A 20,154-nucleotide genomic window follows, 5' to 3' on the forward strand; every position below is an offset into this window, starting at 1 on the left:
TATTATTGAATAGCCAAATCATGTGTCTCGCTAGCCAATCACAGTGCTGAATAGAATCAGCCAATAGAGTCAGCCAATCACACTACAGCTAGGGGTGTACTAATGTAGAGGGGTGTGCTATTATGAGCCAATCACAGTACAGCGAAGGGTGCACTAATGAGGTGTCCCAACCCCACTTATAGGAGCGGCTACACCGCTTAAAAAATGACACAGATGTGTTCCCGGTCTTAATGGGTTAAAGATCGAGGGCAGGGGCTTCATAACTGGGGTTCAGATCCTGACGTGTGAGGAGGGATGATGACGCAGTGAAGTAGCATGGCTAGACGTAGCCTTGGCCTCTTTGCATGATGATGATGAGGGCAGGCCCCTGGGCGTTCAATAGAGCGCTGCATGTTTAACAGCATATTAACGACAAGCAGACACATCGGTAGGGAGTGTGACAGTAAGGCCAGCGGAGCAGCGGGGGGTCACACCGCTACAGTACGTCTCACGTAACCACCAAGACGAACGGATATCTCCGTCTAACCGATGCATCCGGTGACATCTAAAATTCAATGCAGTTGCCAGAACAGCCACTATAACAAGCCTACGCCTACGCCTACTACTAAAACAAATCATAGGAAGGACCACCCTGCAGTCTTTGTAATGGTTTCTGCAATGCAGGTATTTTTATTTATTTTTAATCCTCCACATACTCCATTTTTAGCAACTATATTAAAATCAGATTGGATTCTCCAGATGTAACAGCAGGCGGAGAGCTCCGATTGTCTGGCTAGATTAGATCTGGCTGCTGCTACGATAGACTCCTCACGTGGATGTTTTTGTGCCCGTGTGCATCGCACAACAGATGTGTTTTCATGCGTGTAAGTGGGCTGGTGTGTGTGTGTGTGTGTGAGAGAGTGAAATCCCAGCGCTGCGTATATAAAGAGATAAAAAACACACGCTGCGTCGTCTTCTTCGTAATAAACCTGTGTGTGTGTATGCTGCTGTCTAGACTCCTGCAGTGCACTGGGCTGTGTTTACTGAAACGGGCTGACAGGAGGCTGCCCAGGCATTAAGGGTGGTGGAGATGATGATGAGAGTGAGGAGGACAGCAGCAACAGAGTATAGTCAGCAATGCCCGACTTATACTTTGTCTAACGACGGTGTTGCTTCATTGCCAACAGATCTACAAGCTACGCTGTAACAATGCGTCACATTGTGACCCGTTGCTTGCTTAACACATTGAGTGCCAAAACCGTAATATTACGTTTTTGCAAATACACCCGTGGAGAGCCAAAAGCCCCAAAAACGTAAATTTGCGTGAACTCGATCTTTTTGTTTTTTTCATTTTTTTCCACAAGGGTGGGGCTAGCGCAGCCCTGGAATCACCCATGAACACTCTAAGAATTAAGGGATAGATGGATCACTGTGCCAAAAAATCTGGCTCCCATCTGCTTCCATTCTATCTCCTTGCTAAAAAACCTCTGTATCTCCTTAACTTTTTACAGTGGGCAAAACGAGTCATTCTCGATGCGCGATCGCTCCGCAATGGTGACTCGCGTGAGACATGTTGTTGTTCCAGGCTTTAGCCAGGACCATCGCGCACCCTACACACATGCATTGTTTTTCATGGATTGCTCGTCGTGGGGTCTACAGCTTTAAACAGCACAGCGCAATCTGTTATTATAAAACTCTGGCACCCAATGTGTTAAGATCCGTTCCTTTTGGCAAGCGACATCATGATACGAGTCTGCGACTGATTGTGAATTGAGCTCCAGACTCTTCTCTACAGGTATGCTGGTCAGTTAAGGTCAGATAGGCTTCGACCTGACAGCGAGGAGGGTCAGAGCCAGAGGTCACTGATCCAACAAACCGTCACTACTACTTGCACTAGGTATTAACAGTGCTCCTCTGCCTTAGCTTGGGGCCACATTTGACATTCTCCCTGAAGAAGTCACTCACAACACAACGTTCCCTTATCTACGCCGTTCTTGCTCCGCAAGCCCTTTGAGAACGTCTCGCAATCCCTGCTGGTTCAATTCAATGTCCACCAGGTGAGAAACCGTGCAGTACAAGAAAATAGGGGGGGGGGGGGGGGTCAAATGGGGACACAAGTCAGGAAGATAACCCTTTCCTGAGAAGGTGATGAATTGACTCGAAGGAGGATGAACACCAAAAAGATGAAGGACAGCCAGAGGTCTCTCCTGCATGAGACCGCCTGCAGGGGGTAAAGCCACGGCATCCCAGAGTAATGGGGTGTCAGGCGAGGAACTATCTAGGAAAGAAAACAGACGCTGGTCCTGCAGGCTGAACAGAAACTACTTTTAGGCGCGCACACACACACACACACACACACACACACACACACACACACACACACACACACACACACACACACACACACACACACACACACACACACACACACACACACACACACACACACACACACACACACACACACACACACACACACACACACACACACACACACCCCCCCCCTCTACCTCACGCGGTGCAGATACGGTTGGGGGGGGAAATTGTTATAGTTGTACACAGCCGAAACAAATACTCATTGCCTGCGTGCATCGGAAACGGTGTCAGAAACCATTTTCCACAAAAACAAACAATTTGAGCTGCTGTAGTAGAATAACAAACGCAGCTCTTCTGGAACCTTCTTTCTCTCTCTTTGTTAACTATACTTGGAAAATAGCAGGCAGCTACACCCCGCATTGACTCCCCCCATGTCTTTTGTTTGCTTGCAGTATATACGTCCAGAGGGTCTTGGGTGCAGCAGAGACGAGACGAGAGAGGCACTCGAGCCAGCCAGCCAACCAGGCAGGAGCCATGCGGGGGGTGTCGTGGAGCCTGTGTGCCCTGCTCTGCCTCTCCGTGTGGGAGCAGGCCTACTGCAGCAGGACCTCCAGGGTCGCACGGAGCTCGACCAGACAGTATTCGCAGCAGCGGACCAAGCGAGCCTCCAATGACGCCGTTGTCGACAAAAAGTGCTCGTACACCTTCCTCATCCCCGAGCAGAAGATCACGGGTGAGCCGAATGGAAGACTATTAGTGTTATTGGAAAATACAGCTTTATCAGCGCACTGTTCAGTGGGTGAACGGTGCGCCGTGTGTTGCATTGTATGTATGCAGCGTTGCATTGCTGAATAGGCTCTATGCACGGCAGCCATATTGTAAGACATTCACAGGTGTTACCGATGATACTAATGAAGGCTCTGTTCCATTCTGGTCAGACGGAGTCAGGGTGCTGATATTGTGCATGTTGGCTCACTGAGAACCACTGTGCTACACTAAATGGAACAGAGCCTTCATTAGTATCACTGGTAACACCTGTGAAGGAAGCGATAATATGGCTGCCGTGCATAGAGCCTATGGTGGTTGCACTCTATTTTAATGACGTGACGTGCACGTGTCGCTTAACACCAACACTACAGGTCACACAATGAATGTACGTATGTATGTATGTATGTATGTATGTATGTATGTATGTATGTATGTATGTATGTATGTATGTATGTATGTATGTATGTATGTATGTATGTATGCCAAGGTCAAAGCGTCTGCATACATTGTGTGTACGAGTACATAACAGTCCAATTATTTTTGCTCCGATTCTTCATGCATCGTAGCAGCAACAATAAAGAAATTATAGTAAGAAATAGTATTTACGTACAGTATGTACAGTATGCATGTATGTCTGTCTATCCCCTCAAAAATAATCCCATCACAGCTCATGACGCTACGTGGATGGTCTGCACCTCTGGTGAAGTAAAACCTCAACTCATTAAGAGTGTAAAAGTTGGATTGTAGATTAAAATTAAAAAAAAAAGAGTTGGTTAGTTACACCAACATTTCTCTTATGACGTATATTCGTTCTCACTTGTTTATGAAGATCACCAAATCTATTTGGCCGAACGAGGCATAGAGAAAAGAGAATGGCCGCAACACTCCGAATTAAAAGAAAGTCTCAAAGGTGCACTGCCCAACAATTTCATGAGAAAAAAATAGACGGCCAGCACTCAATAAATCTCCTCGGCCTACGCTGAGGAAGACCGATAAGGTTGAGCCCGTTGCTCTGTCTGGTTGAGGCAAATAAAACTATGTGAAAAGGACATTTATTGAGTGCTGGTTGTCTTCTTCTTGAAATGAGGCATAGGCTATCACCACACCAGGACACGCACACAAGCAGCCAACCTGAAGAGTGCCGCTTCGTCACTCCACACCACATTGTGATTTGTGCTGTACGACTTCATCATTCACAAACTACACACACAGTAACTTACTATCAATAGTTCAAGGTTGGAAAGGGAGGCCACGACATGATTACATTTATTGTTTATTTATCAAAAGGATTAGAAGATCTTGACTACAAAAGACAGTTTTCTAATTGCTTCCGTCCAGTGTTGATTTTGACAGCAAATTTAGATTTCAGTCATAGTCATATTTTAGTCATCTGAAATGTTTTTGTCTAGTTTTATCAACATTTTAGTAGAATAAATCTACAGTTGATTTAGTCGACTAAAATGTAATTGGCGGTGCTATGCTGGTGTCGTAGACGTAGTGGCTGATTTTACACTTGGTTGCATGCTGTAAATAGGCGATCTACAAGCTCGCGACGCGTTGTGAGCTTGTAGATCTGCTATTTTCAGCATGCACACCCTAGCGCAACCAAACATAAAACGACTTGTCTTAGTTCTACTGGATCTCTTCTCCACTAGTCTCTAACATTTTAGTCTAGTTTTTATTTGTTGACGAAATTTTCAATATATTTAGTCTTAGTTTTTATTTCGTTTTTATTTAGTTTTCGTCAGTGAAAAAAGGTAGTCGACGAAAAATATTCCGCCATAGTTTTAGTCAACGAAATCAACACTGCTTCAACACTTCCGTCTCTCTTCCATTCTCAGGCCCCATCTGCGCCAGCGCCACGGGCCCCGAGCTGGACAAGGAGCGCGTGACCCGGATGGACATCGCCGACGTGCGGGAGGTCCTGCACAAGCAGCGGCGCGAGATCGAGACCATCCAGCTGGTGGTGGACGTGGACGGCAACCTGGTGAACGAGATGAAGCTGCTGCGGAAGGAGAGCCGGAACATGAACTCCCGCGTGACCCAGCTCTACATGCAGCTGCTGCACGAGATCATCCGCAAACGGGACAACTCCCTGGAGCTGGTGCAGCTGGAGAACCGCGTCCTCAACGTCACCTCCGAGATGCTGCGCCTGGCCTCCCGGTACAGGGAGCTGGAGACGCGCTTCGCCGCCATGGCCGGCGTGGTCAACAACCAGTCCGTGCTCATCGCCGCCCTGGAGGAGCAGTGCCTGAGGACGATGGGCGGGCGCGGGGGCGAGCTGCCCGCGGTGCCCCCGCTGGTGCAGGTGGTGCCGGAGAGCATACCGGTGAACAACCGCTTCACCAACGAGATACAAAGGGACCACTCGCGGGCCTTCCCCCGGGGGGGGTCGTCGCGCATGGAGACGCCGACGGCGGCGAGCCCGTTCGGGATCAATCCGCCTCCGCCGCAGGGCACGCTCACCTCCGACGGTACGTATCAGAGCAGTGTTGATTTTTGACAGCTAGTTTTTATTGAGTATTAGTCAGTCTTTTGAATAAAATTCCATTTAGTTTTAGTCATATTTTAGTCACCTGAAATGTTTTAGTTTTTGTCTAGTTTTAGTCGACAAGATATAAGATTATAGTCGACTAAATCTACAGTTGATTTAGTCGACTTAAATGTATTTTAGCGGTGCCTTGATGGCGTCGTAATGGCTGATTTTACACTTGGTTGCATGCTGACAATAGCCGATCTACAAGCTCACAACGCGTCGCAGCGCGACGCGTTGTGAGCTTGTAGATCTGCTATTTTCAGAGCGCAACTAAACATAAAACGACTTGTCTTTTAGTTCTACTGGATCTCTTCTCCACTAGTCTCTCTCTAACATTTTAGTCTAGTTTTTATTTGTTGACGAAATTGCCAATATATTTAGTCTTAGTTTTAGTCATTAGTAGCTTAGTTTTTATGTAGTTTTCGTCAGTGAAAAAAGGTAGTCGAAGAACATTTTTCGTCATAGTTTTAGTCCGAAATCAACACCGTATCAGAGTCACAGAAACAGGCGGGCGAGAGCAGACTAACCGCATAATAAACGGTGCAATAAAATGAATAATTAATGGGGAAGCATTGTTAAACGAGCAGGAAATGAGAGTAGAGAACAGCAATTCTCAGATTCTTGGCAAGGGGCAAATTTGCATTCAGGTGTGAAATCGTCTGGTTCTAAAGGATGGCAATTGAGCATTACATTTTCCCATAGTGCCTGCTGGGTAAATAGTGCTGCTGTAAGTCCAGTTGGCTCATCCTTGGCATGCGCCTGAGAGGCGGTGAAATCATACATTCCTGCAATTCTCTCTTGGCCAGCTGTACTGGCTTCCATGGATGGAAGCATATGGACTGAGCTTAGGACTGGGCATTTAGTGTGGCTTTCTCCTGCAGTATGTAGACATAGTTAAGGCCTCCTTTTTGTGCATGAACTCTCTGACTTTAGCCCATTAAGACCGGGAACGCATCTGTGTCACTTTTTAGATTTGAGCTAAAAAAGCATTATTTTACACTTTGGCTATTGAAAAATCGGGGAAAATCGTAAAGAATCTTTGAATATATATGTTTTTAAAGCGGACATTTGTTACTCAAATCTTTGCTTCTGGGGGTCCCTGGAACAAAATATTTTGAGATGGGGGGTCCGCGGCCAAATTCATATCATTTTGGGGGTCCTTGACATGAAAAAGTTTGAGAACCACTGATATAGAAACATACGTTTTTCAGAAAACTGTTGGGATTTAGAAGACATTTTGCAGAATCGGAACCTCAGGCCTCAATGGGTTAAAAACCCTTCTCAGAACAGAGCTATATGCCAGGGATTAGGTCAGGCCTATACCTACAGATCATCACTTCACAGAAAAACTCACATATCTCACTGAAAATGCACTCAGTGGCTGCACGCCATGAGAGCGCACGTGTGTCTCTGTAGGTAAGTGAGAAAATCTGAATCTAGTGAATGTGTCAACAACTACAGTCAAGCAGAGCTCACACATATGGTGGAATAGACTAAAAACCCATTCTCACTCTCACTGAAACGGCTGTAATATATTTATTCTGTGGGAGCAGGCGCCAATTTGGAATAGAAATGTGTACCGCCAAACCACTCGTCTCCCTATACTCGTATGATTACCAGCATTGTGATCCTGCCACATGACTTTGAATGAAAAGCATCTAGAGTATTTACCGATACTGTCATGATGGTGCTTATGTACTATGAACAAACTGCTCTATGAACAAAATACAATGGGAAAAAACTATGTTGGTGTAAGAGACTCGCTGGAAAATATGTCGTGAGTAGGGAGTGGATGAGAGAGAGAGAGAGAGAGAGACAGAGAGAAAGAGAAAAAGAGAGATATCTGCGACATGGAGCAGAGAGTTAAATTAAATACTTATAGACACCTCTTACATAAGTTCTGAACCCGTTACATTCATCTAACGTGGGAACAGACACGACGGTACTGAACTGTACAAATGATTCATTCCAGTGGAAAAGACACTTTACAGTGTCTGTGCGACACATGGACAGACACAGCAGATCACTGATAAAACTCCTCTGATGCGTTTGCTGTTCTCGCCGACTGGTTGGGACCTAACCCAATGGTCAAGAAAAAAAAACACAAACATGGCTGAAATTCAGCAACCTAATTTCTAGCATGAAAACTATTTGCAAGGTCATATTGCTGCTCGGAAATGGCTCTTTTGACAAATTACACAAGGCTGTTATGGATATTATGTCTAGCGTTTAGACCATGTCAGGGGCTGCTGATAAGGGTTATACAACCAGATGTTTAACGTTGCGGGAAATGGGGGGGGGGGGGGTGGGTGCTTTTTTCAATATAGTCTGGACACTAGGGGCAATGCCATTCAATTAGCAAGGCACTGCAGACATAAAGAGTATGCCTGAGTTGGTGAGTGGTTGGACTAATGGTGGAATCCATCAATCAGACACAAACGGCCATATCTTACCTTATGCCTTTTTTAAATTTGTATTGTATGAAAACATTTTAAAATAGTTTAAATAGCCAATCTGCATTGACACTTTGTGAGCTTGCACATTGACTGTTTTTTAGTAAAATATAGCCAAAAGTAATTGGCACGAGGGGTAAGGTAAGATAGGGCCCAAAGTAGTAAATCTGCCATTACCATATAGTAAGTAGCCATACTGTAATAATAAGGAAAAAAATACTCTCTAATAATAGAGGGGGGAAAAACCCAAGAACCTTTCAGCAAACAATTAATGAAGTGAAAAGATGAAAGCAGAGCCTTAAATCATAATTTTAAGCATCTGACATCAAACCTCCTCTCAAGTCTTTGTAATAACACTGGTGATAAATTCTTACCATAAAACATAATTACCGTAATGTTGTAACAACATTACGACAGAATCTCCACTTCGCCTCCATTAATAAAAATAGGACATTGTTGGTACCTGTAGCTGTGTATGTAATATGTGAAGAGTTCAGTTTAGAGCGTCTACTACTCTGCCATCTGGTCAGGTGGTACAGAGAGGCTGACTCCTGGCACTGTGCCTGGTTATAGCATTGGTTCTCAAAGGGTCCTGAGGGAGTTCCAGGGGGTCCCAGCTAAATGATGGATAGTTAGAAACCAAATGGATCCTTATCCAACTCTGAGAGTGTACAAATGGAACCAAATGGACCCGTTAGGGTCCAATTGGTTCCATTTGTACACTCTCAGAGTTAAATTAACATTGATTTCCCAATATAAATTGGGGTCCCAGAGGATAGAAATGCCATTAAATGGGGGTCCGTAGCCTAATAATGCATGTCAAACTGGGGGTCCTTGAAATTAAAATGGTTGAGAATCACTGCTAGAGCCGTAAAAATCATCTCTTATGGGGGTCCCTATGGCATATCTTTTCAAATGGGGTCCACGGGCTAATAAGTGTCAAGTTGGGGTCCTTGACGTAAAAAGGTTTGATAAACACTGGGTTAGAGGAACCTCCAAAGAGGGGGTCTGGGTGAAACACTGGGTCTCCCTCAGAACCACAGAGCCCACAAACCCCTTCAGGCTACACAGTCCACTTCCTGCACACATAATGCCAGGACTATTGCAAGTTGAAAGGGTTGAAAGGGGGAAGGGGCCATATTTTCTAAAGCCTCCATAGTAAAAACAAAAAAACAAAACAAAACCCAAAAAAAAGGGACCTGTGGGGACGTGGCGAGATGTTAGAAATAGCAGGGAAGACGGACTGGATGGGATGGGGGGAGGTAGAAATGGGTATGCTGCACTTACAGAGGAGAAGACGCATTGCGTGTATTGTGGTTATTTGCAAATAATGACTCCTCTACATTGGTGCAGGAATAAACAAAAGGAAAAAAACAATTATAATGAGTATATTGAGCAGCAAGATGCAGCTGCTTTAAGTTCTCCAACAACAATGTCTCCTGATTTCACCTGCCCCGGCATCTTTCCTCTCTTAATCCCCCCGTGCCTTTTGATCCCTGGCACTGTGGTGTCAAGACCACGACCAGCCTACATAAACATCTAAATCATACACGAATGCATGCAGGGCTCCAAAGGGTTTTGGTCCACGGCCCAAGCAAAGCTGCAAATACTCTCAATGTGGACTCCCTGCACCACGATCTGGAACCAAGAAAAACAGACAGACAGACAGGGATGGATCCTTTTCGCTGCGTGAGCCAGCGCACCATCAACCATTCATCAATTATACCTATCAGGGAGAAGCATGAGCGTTGGCCCAGGCAAAACGTAATTGGGGCGAACGCAAAGCGAAAATAAAGCCACTTTAACGAGTCTTCGCCCCGTATATATCGCATGTCTTACTGTACTTAAAGGTAGGGTAAGTGATTTGCTTTGGTTAAAATAAGTGTTAAATAGCTCTATATTCTGATAGTACTCATTGCTATAGAGTGTTTGTTCAGTAAAGGAGTCTCCTTGTCTCTCCAGCTCTTATAAAACAGAAAATGCATTTCCAATTTTATTATTTATTTTTTATGTGAAATTGGAAGTGATGACACTAAGAAATGAGCAGGCAAAATTGGAACTGGGACACTATAAAAATGAAGCTTAAAAATGGGTACTTTCTCCTGATTGGCTGAGATTTTGACACCTACCGGAAAATGTATTTTCTGTTTATTAAAGAGCTGGAGAGACATGGAGACTCCTGTTACTGAACAAACACTCTATAGCAATGATTACTATCAGAATATAGTGCTTTAACCTTTTAACAAAATACTTTTTGTTTTAACCCAAAAATATCACTTACCCTACCTTTAAATACCGTAGTGAACATTAGGTGAAAACGGCTAACCTGGGATCCAGCTTGCTTCACTACGTTCGGCGGATTTTTTTTCTCACTTCCTTTCGAGGCGGCAGTGGCTCAGGGGTAGAGTGGCCGGGTAGAGTGAACTGGAAACCGCAAGGTTCCCAGTTTGATTCGGCTGAAAATGAGCTTCTGATTGGTCTGTGGTGCGGGGCGGGACAAAAACACCAGTGTGATCGTTGTGATTTGTGATTCGTTTGAACAACATCCAATCAGCAACGACGTTGCCTAACGTAACATATGTAGTTCCAGTGTAGTTCTGCAAAACCAGTCAAATAGGAGCCTTTCCAGACTGAGAAACGAAAGTGAGAAAAAGAAATCCGCCGAACGTAGTGAAACAAGGCTGGATCCCAGGCAAGAAAACAGCCAAAGTTGTGACCTTGTAGATCGGCTATTTTCAGCAAATACATTTGGTTTAGAGGGAAATACTAGCACTCCTAACCCATGTCAACTAAGTATATGGGGTTTAAGCAGCTAAGGCAGATAATCGTCTTTATTTTCCATTTCTGTACCACTGAAACGTGAAATGGCAACTTCAATCTCATTTTCTCAATGGATCAGAAGGAGAAACAAGTCAAATTTAAGACCCTGTGCCCAAGTGGTTCCATTGGGACCGCTAATCGGATCTCACGCGCGTAGGTTCACCTCCTGTAAGTACACCCTCGCAGACCACAGTCTGGTCTCGCCGAGACCCATTTAAAAACCACAAGGGGTTTAGATGTCTCCATTTATTTTTAACCCAGATCGTTAACCACTCTTCAAGACTGACAGAAAGTGAAAGATAGACACGGTAGAGGACTAGAGGATAGAGAGAGGGGAAAAAGGGGAAGGGAGAACTCCTCCAGAATTAAAAGGCAAGTTTGATGAAGCCAGATTATTACTAACAAAACATAAGCTTGTGCTGGGGGGCGCTTAAAGTATCTACAGTGAGGCTTTACAGTGGGCCCCTGTGTACTCCCACAAACCCAGCTGAGAAAACCATCTTCGGGCCCTGGAGGCCCCCCTGCACAATGCTGTCTTCATGCTGCTTCAATACACATCATTCACACGGGGGAGAAAAATGGAAATGTGCAGGGTTAAGGGCTAGCTGCTTCAGCCCTGGATGCACTGCTGTGCAACTATGGGTTTTCCTTTACTAACAAAATGCATGTGAACGTATTGAATTTTAAGTCGGTGTTTGAGTTTGTATAACTTTAGACCGCAGGACTTTTCGGTGGTTTTGAGCAAGAAGAAGGGAGGCCCCCTCAAAAACCAGAAAGCCTTGGCATGATCTTTCTTCCACCATTTTCTCTTGTCTTCTGTTCACTATCTCAACCTTCGAGAGTAATGGTGATGACTTTAACATAAGCAGAGTGAAAGGGCTCGACATCTTATTCACCTCGAGCACACTATAAGGGCGGCGGGGGCTATTAGCAGAGAGCTTACATCACAGTGAAGGTTCTATACAGGCTTGAACAATGCGTGATTATTCAGACCATGCATACATGGGAGCTTTTCCTAAGGAACTGGTGGGCCAAAACACTTAAAGGGTTTCCTGTATGTAAGTTTGCCAATAACATAGTGGTGGGGTGGAATACTGATGTAGTACGACGTAGAGTAGATATCCTACCCCCACAATATCATGTTGATTCAATTAAAGCATGTCTTCTGTGATTTTACAATCAAAACATTTTCTGGAGACGAAAACGGTCACTGAAAGTGTTTTCATAACTCTTAATAATGTGTTGCATGAATGATTATTGCAGGTTATTGCTGCCACATAAAGTAACATGAAATACAACGTCATTGCTCACAAAGGGTAAACTGGGTAATCGATCTAATCCAGGGGTCTTCAACAGGGGGTCCCGGGACCCCTAGGGGGTCCTCAGAACTACTGTAGGGGGTCCGCCAAATCTTGGTGTAATGGGATTACGTTAACCACTTGAACCCTAACATCCCTATTCTGAGGGGAACAAACAAAGAGGAACGAAAATAGCCGATCTACAAGCTCACAACGCCTCGCAGTGAGCTTGTAGATCGGCTATTTTCGGCAAAGAGGTTTGGTGTAGAGGCGGGAAAGGAGCAAATCAAGTACTAAGTATTGAACGTTTAAGTGGTTACATGTCTGCAATGAACAGAAAACATGAATTTAAACAACACTTATAGTCTTGTCAGGCAGCGGCTGTTTTATGTTTGTAGTTCAGATATTTAGCGCAGGAATGAGCACATTTGTGGAACATAGCCATGTGTTCACTTGTTACGCTGAGAGGAGAGGAACAGAGAGAAGACGATTCTGTCAGCGTGGACAGCTGATAGAATGAGAGCTTTACGCTCAGACAATAATGTGAATATTATATAATATAATATTGGTTTGTCAAGAGATATCCATGTGTTTTGGACAATGGACAATAGTCACGTTATTAGACAGTGGCTTCAGCGTTCATATAGGCTCCATGTTTCACTGAAGAGTTTAATGTGACGCTAGATTGTGCTGTTTTATACGCTTTTTTAAATAAAGATTTTACATACAGAATCTGCAGTTACCATTACATTTTATAATACTATTTTATATACATATATACTACATTACTATTTTATAATGTTTGTGCCAGCCTACAACAACAACATTATGTGGGTTCACTGACTGAGCAGAGTGCAATTGAGATGTTAATGGCTATTTAGAAGACAATGGAACCCCCCACGGTTTGGGGGAGAAGCTGTGAGCTGGTCTGGAGCACAGAGGTGAGACAGTAGCCAATAGGATAGCCTTATTTGGGGATCGAAATGATCGTATTTCAGGCTGTGTAGATATACATGAAACCTCAGTCATGCTAGTGTTAATCTATCACATCTATGAAAACGTTGAATCTACAACGCAATTGTAAACAATATACTAGGGGTCCCTGCTTCATCTTTCTCTCAGCGAAGGGGGTCCTTGGCCTGAAAAACGTTGAAGACCCCCTGATCTAATCCGTTAATTCCCTTCATGCACACCGTCCCTCTCACGCTGTGTGTCTCTCTCCAGGTCCATTCAGGGACTGTTACCAGGTGAGGCAGGCGGGACACAGCACCAGTGGGATGTACCTGCTCAAGACAGACGGCAGCGAGCGTCTCATCCAGGCCTGGTGTGACCACGGCCTGGACAACGGAGGGTGGACCGTGTTGCAGAGGAGAAAAGACGGCTCCGTGAACTTCTTCAGAAACTGGGAGAATTACAAGGTATAGAGGTTCGTTCGGGCACCGAAGGTTGCGCAGAGTTTAACTAGCAAAGTGGTCACAAAATGAGCTACAGCGGATGAGACAACCAGTCAAAATAGCAACTCAAAGAGAGAGCCAACGGGACTGATCCTCCGTTCTTACGGGCCTTTATCCGAACCGGTCGAGAGTCGAGACACAACGCCACCGCAGCACAGAGAGCCACAAACACAGCTATCCCCCAAATCTGCTCTTATGTAACCAACCCGACGAACGGGCCCATCATGTTAAGCCATTCAAACTGGGAAGGCATCTGTGTAACCAAACCTTTGACCATTATTTTATTTGGATATTCGAAAATGGCAGATATACAAGCTCATAGTGTGGCACCGAGTGCGTCACTATGAGCTTGTAGATCTGCTATTTTTTTTGAAAATTTGTGCAAATCTTTGAAAATATATATATAATTATTTTTATTACTCAAATCTTTGCCTCTGGAGGGTCCCTGGAACAACATATTTTGAGATGGGGGTCCTTGACATGAAAAAAGTTTGAGAACCACTGATACTATAGCAACATAATAAAAAAATTAAAAACTGTTAGGATTTAGAAGACATTTGTAGAATCCCCCAGAAGCAAAGATTTCAAAACATATATATTCAAAGATTTGCACACATTTTCACGATTATAGCAGATCGCAGATCTACAAGCTTGTAGCGTGGCACTTGGTGCCGCGCTACGAGCTTGTAGATCTGCTATCTTTTGAATAGCCAAAGAAATCTAAAAATGATACACACAGATGCGTTCCCCGTCTAAATGGGTTAAGCTTGCTAAACTAAGCACGTACTCAATGGGGCTGTAGTAGGAAAGGATCGGCCACGGTACTCCTCACACACACACACACACACACACACACACACACAATCATTGGAGATCTGCAGGAACCTACCCGTCCTAGAACACAAATCAACAGAGCCCCTGTGGGACGCAAGCATCTCCTTTCCCCCTCCATCCCCAGTAGGAGCGATTACTCCTCCATTTCCTTCTTCTTCCTCCCTTAAAGCCACCACTGAGCGAGATGCGATCCGGGATCTAACAGAGCCCGGCATCCAAGATTAAAGGATGAGTCCCTCTCTATCCCCCTAAAAAACAATCCCCAACCCCATTATAGGACTAGGTTAGAGATATACAGTCAGTGTGCAGAAGCAAAAGGCTCCGATATATAATATAAATTGCATGCCACGTTTTTGGGGGGGACAGTAATGGGGATGGGGGGACCTCTGTTTTTTTTTTTTTGCTCCATTCATCTTCTCCAGCCGCTCGGCTCTCAACGCCAATGTTCCCCCCCCACCATCAAGTAATTCACCCTGACTGTAAATAGCCCAGGGAGCAGACCCTTTTTACACTGTTTCTGTCCAACGACGACGGGGGACATATTCAATTCTATTCCGTTTTGATTGAGGGCACCGGGCTCTAGCATGGACTCACTTGCAGCCAGTGTTGCCAGATACTGTGAGAGAAACAAGCAAAAGCAACCAGGTCTAGGAAAACCAGCCCAAAAGAAGCGACTATGGGCCCACATGAGCACTTTAACATATACATCAGCTATTTGAAAATAGCCGATCTACAAGCAAGGGGAAATTATAATGAGCAGATCTGGCAACCCTGACTGCAGCCCCACTGCCAAGAAATCGTATAATCCTGTGATTTGCCCGTTTGTGTCCTTTGGACGCGACTTCACTTTTACCCCTAACCACAGAAAGAAGACAGAGATCCCTCCGTCTTTGCCAGTTGCCTTAACCTCATACTGTAGTGTTGTAGACCGATCAGACCAAAGAGAAACTGTGGAAAATACAAATATGTGGAAAATACTCAATTGTATTGGTATGCATCGCCGAATTGTCCCACACAGAATCCCTTCTTTTCTTTTTTAAAAAAAACATTGCCATTACCTAATCTGGGTGTTTTCCTTTTTGCCATAAAACCTGTCCTGAGCTTAACCAATCAACAGCTCATTCGTTATTATGCTCGAACCCTTTCTCTCTCTCTCTCCCTTCTAAACAGAAAGGCTTTGGGAACATAGACAGCGAACACTGGCTGGGCCTGGACAACATCTACAACCTGGGAAAACAGGGCGACTACAAGCTGCTGGTGGAGCTGGAGGACTGGACGGGCAAGAAGGTGTACGCCGAGTACAGCAGCTTCCACCTGGAGGCCGAGAGCGAGGGCTACCGCCTGCGGCTGGGCACCTACCAGGGCAACGCCGGGGACTCGCTCAGCAGCCACAACGGGAAACAGTTCACCACGCTGGACCGCGACAAGGACGCCTTCCAAGGTATTGGGACTATTATGGAGATATAGCCCCAGCTTCAGAATTGAGAACATTCTTTAACTGCTTACATTATTTTTTTTTTAAATCCACGATTTTGTAACCCATTTTTTCACCCAGTGCCAATTGTTTAAAGGGATATTTCACTTTCAAAAAAACTTTTGGTCATTTTATCATCTACTCAGGCCTTTGTAAGGCCCCCAGACAGTTTTTAAGTTGCTTTATTCAATATTTAGATATTTGATATTAATTTTATCAGACACGCCCCCTTCCTATACAAACCCATTGTAACTTCAAACTCCATTTAAACCATGTTAGATTCATCAAAAACACTCGTCCTTGGTTTTGGTGACTCATCCTGCCCTCCTAATGCGTGAGGGGGCCGTGTTTTTTCGATACATTTTTTCATTTATTTTACACTTTTTTTTAATTGTATTTTATTTTTTTCAATTTCCAAAAAATATATAAAAAATAAATGAAAAAGGTAATTGAAAAAACACGGCCCCCTCGCGTATTAGGGGGGCGGTATGAGTCACCACAACCAAGGACGGGTGTTTTTGATGAATCTATCATGGTTAAAATGGAGTTTGAAGTTATAATGGGTTTGTATAGGAAGGGGGCGTGTCTGATAAAATGAATATCAAATATCTAAATACTGAATCGAGCAACTTAAAAACTGTCTGGGGGGCTCACAAAAGCCTGAGTAGACGATAAAATGACCAAAAGTTTTTTTGAAAGTGAAATATCCCTTTAAGTAATCCTGGGCGCTACACTCCCTCTGCCCGCCTAGGGAGAGCCTAGAGCCGAGCTCATGCCTCCTTCAATGCATGAGAGCTAGCAAGCCGCTTCTTATCACCTCGACAGGGTGTTAGACGTAACGCGTGGAAGGAACACGACATTCCAACCAGTTCCTTTCCCCTCCATCAGGCCGCCCGGGTGACCAGGGGGAGGCAGTATAGAGACCAGGATTACTGCATGTTTTTGTGCTGCTTGCATTTTTTACTTTAACCCATTAACACCGGGAACACATCTACGAATGTTCTCTAAATCATAACAGTTTTCTGAAAAAACCTATGTTGCTACAGTATATCAGTGGTTTTCAAACTTTTGGCCACGGACCCCCCCCCATCTGAAAATATTTTGTTCCAGGGACCCGCAAATTTTGTTTTCTACAAGCAGGGAATTGGCCAAGGTTTATTTTCATCAAAACAAAGCAATTTATAAACCAAATCAAAGATGTGTAAACCAATCAAAGAGATTCATGTCAAGAGCCAATCAACAATGACTTTGACCTTGGCGTTCTACAGACATATGTTGAGTAAGAGTTTAACCAATGGCAGACAAGATGACTGCAGTCCTTCACCACGATTGCCAAAAAGGAGGGAAAAACGAGATTTTGATATAGCAGAGTTCACATTGTTTACTGGATACAAAAACGTTTGTGGGGAAGTACAAATGTTTCCAAAACATTTTCAGTTAAAAGTTGATAATTGTAGAGCGAGGACCTCGACAGGCGACAGTTTGGTCTGTCCATCACTGGTTATTTATGGGTGTGTCCTAGTGTTGATTTTGACAGCAAATTTTGATTTTGTTTTAGTCAGTCTTTTGAATAAAATTCCATTTAGTTTTAGTCATACTGTAGTCATCTGATTTTTGTTTTGTTTTAGTCGACTAAATATCATAAGATTATAGTCGACTAAATCTACAGTTGATTTAGTCGAGTAAAATGTATGTTGGTGGTGCCTTGATGGCGTCGTAATGGCTGATTTTACACTTGGTTGCATGCTGAAAATAGCCGATCTACAAGCTCACAACGTGTCGCAGCGCGACGCGTTGTGAGCTTGTAGATCTGCTATTTTCAGCATGCACACCCTAGCGCAACCAAGCATAAAATGACATGTATTTTAGTTCTACTGTATCTCTTCTCCACTAGTCTCTCTCTAACACTTTAGTCTAGTTTTTATTTGTTGACGAAATTGTCAGTATATTTAGTCTTAGTTTTAGTCATCATAGCTTAGTTTTTATTTAGTTTTCGTCAGTGAAAAAAGGTGGTCGACCAACATTTTTCGTCATAGTTTTAGTCGACGAAATCAACACTGACGTGTCCATGTCCCCCCTCTCCTCCAGGTAACTGTGCCCACTTCCATAAGGGCGGCTGGTGGTACAACGCCTGCGGCCAGACCAACCTGAACGGCGTGTGGTACAGCGGCGGGGTCTACCGCAGCAAGTTCCAGGACGGGATCTTCTGGGCCGAGTACGGAGGAGGCTTCTACTCCCTCAAGTCCGCCCGTATGATGATCCGACCGATCGACTGAGTGTCAGGTGGTTGGCAGCCTTTTGCTCAAATAAACGTCCCCCCGCAGCGCAGCCCCCCCTGCGACCATCTCTTATTACTGCTGCTTAGTCTTTACTTACTCCATTAATGCATAACGTAAAAAAAAAAGCAGCACAGAACCAAGGACTCACTGCCTGACCCTCATCTGTGCCTTGTGAGAGACAAGAGGATACAAGGACGAATGGACATGTGCTGTGCTGGCATGGTAGGAACCAGGATGACTCCAGACGTCAGTGCAGTGGACGGCTCCAATGTTGACTCTATTAGTGAAATGAACAGGACTGAACCACTGCACACATCCTACATCCTACCCCACTCACAGCTCTGGGACAGCAAGCTCTATGCGAGCATGCTGTCCCAGTCTACTCTACGCTATCCTCAACGGCACGCAATATGCAAGGAAAGGGAAATGTCATCTTGGACATGATCGTCTCCTGAGCAGCTAATGGAGGTGATTCATTGGTTGTGACCAGTGGTCACTGGGAGGTATTGAATGTTTTTTTTTTTTTTATCTTGCTAGCATGAAAAAGATGATATAATTCTAAAGTTGTGTTTCGCCAGCTAGAATGTAATATTATCTTAACGGTTCAAGGGTTGCAGTACAAGGCCTTGATACCCTTTACTGTTTCTTCCTGGGCTTGACCCCTGTCATTTCGGGGGCTTTTCCCACACAAACCCCCCGAAGAGAAAACGGACTCTGCTTGTCTGATGTGGTAATGGCTGAGCTGACTTTGGTATGTAAATATCTTTGGCTTTATTTGTGAGAGAGTTAATTTAAGAGGTATGATTTTTACTCAGGCCAAATGTTCCCTCCTTTTGTATCTCCGCCATCTCTGCCCTTCTGTTATTTATCAATGTATTTATGTGGATCGTAGTCCAAGGCCCTGTTTTATATATCGGTTTGTTTTATACAATTTCCAGATACAATACACATGCATACAATTAAGACCCACAGACACGCATACCAGCCAATGCCAAAATGATCAATGAACGTGGACGCATGTCAAGTTGACAGGAGGTTGAAGTACCTGAGACATGCTCTGCCATCAAGTTTCCCTCCAGCTCCCAATTAAAGTATTTTCTAAATACCGACGTCTCCGACTCTCATTCAACTTCATGGCTCGGACACGATTTCTCCAAATGAGGCATCTGAGTTTCATTCCTAAATTAGGAAAAACCTGCCCTCTGAAATAGGTTTTTGGCAGTCGCAGGCACGTTTATCGGCCACATGGGCAGGCGACCAGCAAGCGTTTGGAGATGCCGTTTCATTCTTAAAATCCACTTTGCAGATATTAGGGTGTAAGTAATTGGTCCAATTTACCTGTCCTTGTACCTTGTGGTTGGTGATTGAAAATAACAAAGACTTTCGTTTCTTGCCCCTGGCAGCATAAACGGCGGACACTGACGTCAAGTAGAATTTATGACATGTAACAGCAGGCTTTGACATTAACCGTCCTGATTAAAGTGCAATATGAACTGTCAAGGGATAGGAGGGGAAGGGATGATGTATGGCCGCTGCTCCCAGGGATGAATGGGCGGCGAGATTGGAGGAATGGAGAGATAGAAGAAGGACGACACAGTTCTTCTGCAAAGATTTTGTGAAACGGAGCACATGCGCAGGATCACCCACACTGCCAAAGGGGATGTAATAATTAAAGAATGCGTACAGAATAGATAAATATGAATAGTTAGAAGCTAAAATTAAAAACACATTTCTGCTAGTCTGGAAGAGAATGGGGGGTTGATTTAAAAGAGTCAGTAAAGAAAAAAGGTAAAGGATAAAAAGAGAATATACAGTCAATTTTGAGTGGACCCGATAGGGTCCATTTGGGACCATTTAAATGTACCCTCAGGATTTCACTGTGCATCGTGAGAACCGCGGTATGAACGAGAACAGAAACGACTTTAAAGAGATTCCACTTTGAA

General features: G+C 44.3%; 2 protein-coding genes across 7 annotated transcripts in view; one reads left to right on the forward strand and one right to left on the reverse strand.

The window, feature by feature from the left end:
• Positions 1-19,317, forward strand: part of angptl1a (angiopoietin-like 1a) — a 33,005-nt gene extending 13,688 nt beyond the window's left edge. The window contains exons 2-6 of the mRNA XM_084067241.1: positions 2,748-3,028; positions 4,905-5,537; positions 13,395-13,588; positions 15,629-15,899; positions 18,021-19,317. Coding sequence (XP_083923367.1) covers positions 2,830-3,028; positions 4,905-5,537; positions 13,395-13,588; positions 15,629-15,899; positions 18,021-18,208 — 1,485 coding nt within the window. The 5' untranslated portion in view covers positions 2,748-2,829 and the 3' untranslated portion in view covers positions 18,209-19,317. The remainder of the gene's footprint in view (positions 1-2,747; positions 3,029-4,904; positions 5,538-13,394; positions 13,589-15,628; positions 15,900-18,020) is intronic.
• Positions 1-20,154, reverse strand: part of ralgps2 (Ral GEF with PH domain and SH3 binding motif 2) — a 178,392-nt gene that overhangs the window by 42,434 nt on the left and 115,804 nt on the right. The window lies entirely within an intron of this gene.

Source organism: Gymnoscopelus microlampas, assembly GCF_963454915.1.
Source record: "Gymnoscopelus microlampas genome assembly, chromosome: 9".
NCBI classification, from domain to species: Eukaryota; Metazoa; Chordata; class Actinopteri; order Myctophiformes; family Myctophidae; genus Gymnoscopelus; species Gymnoscopelus microlampas.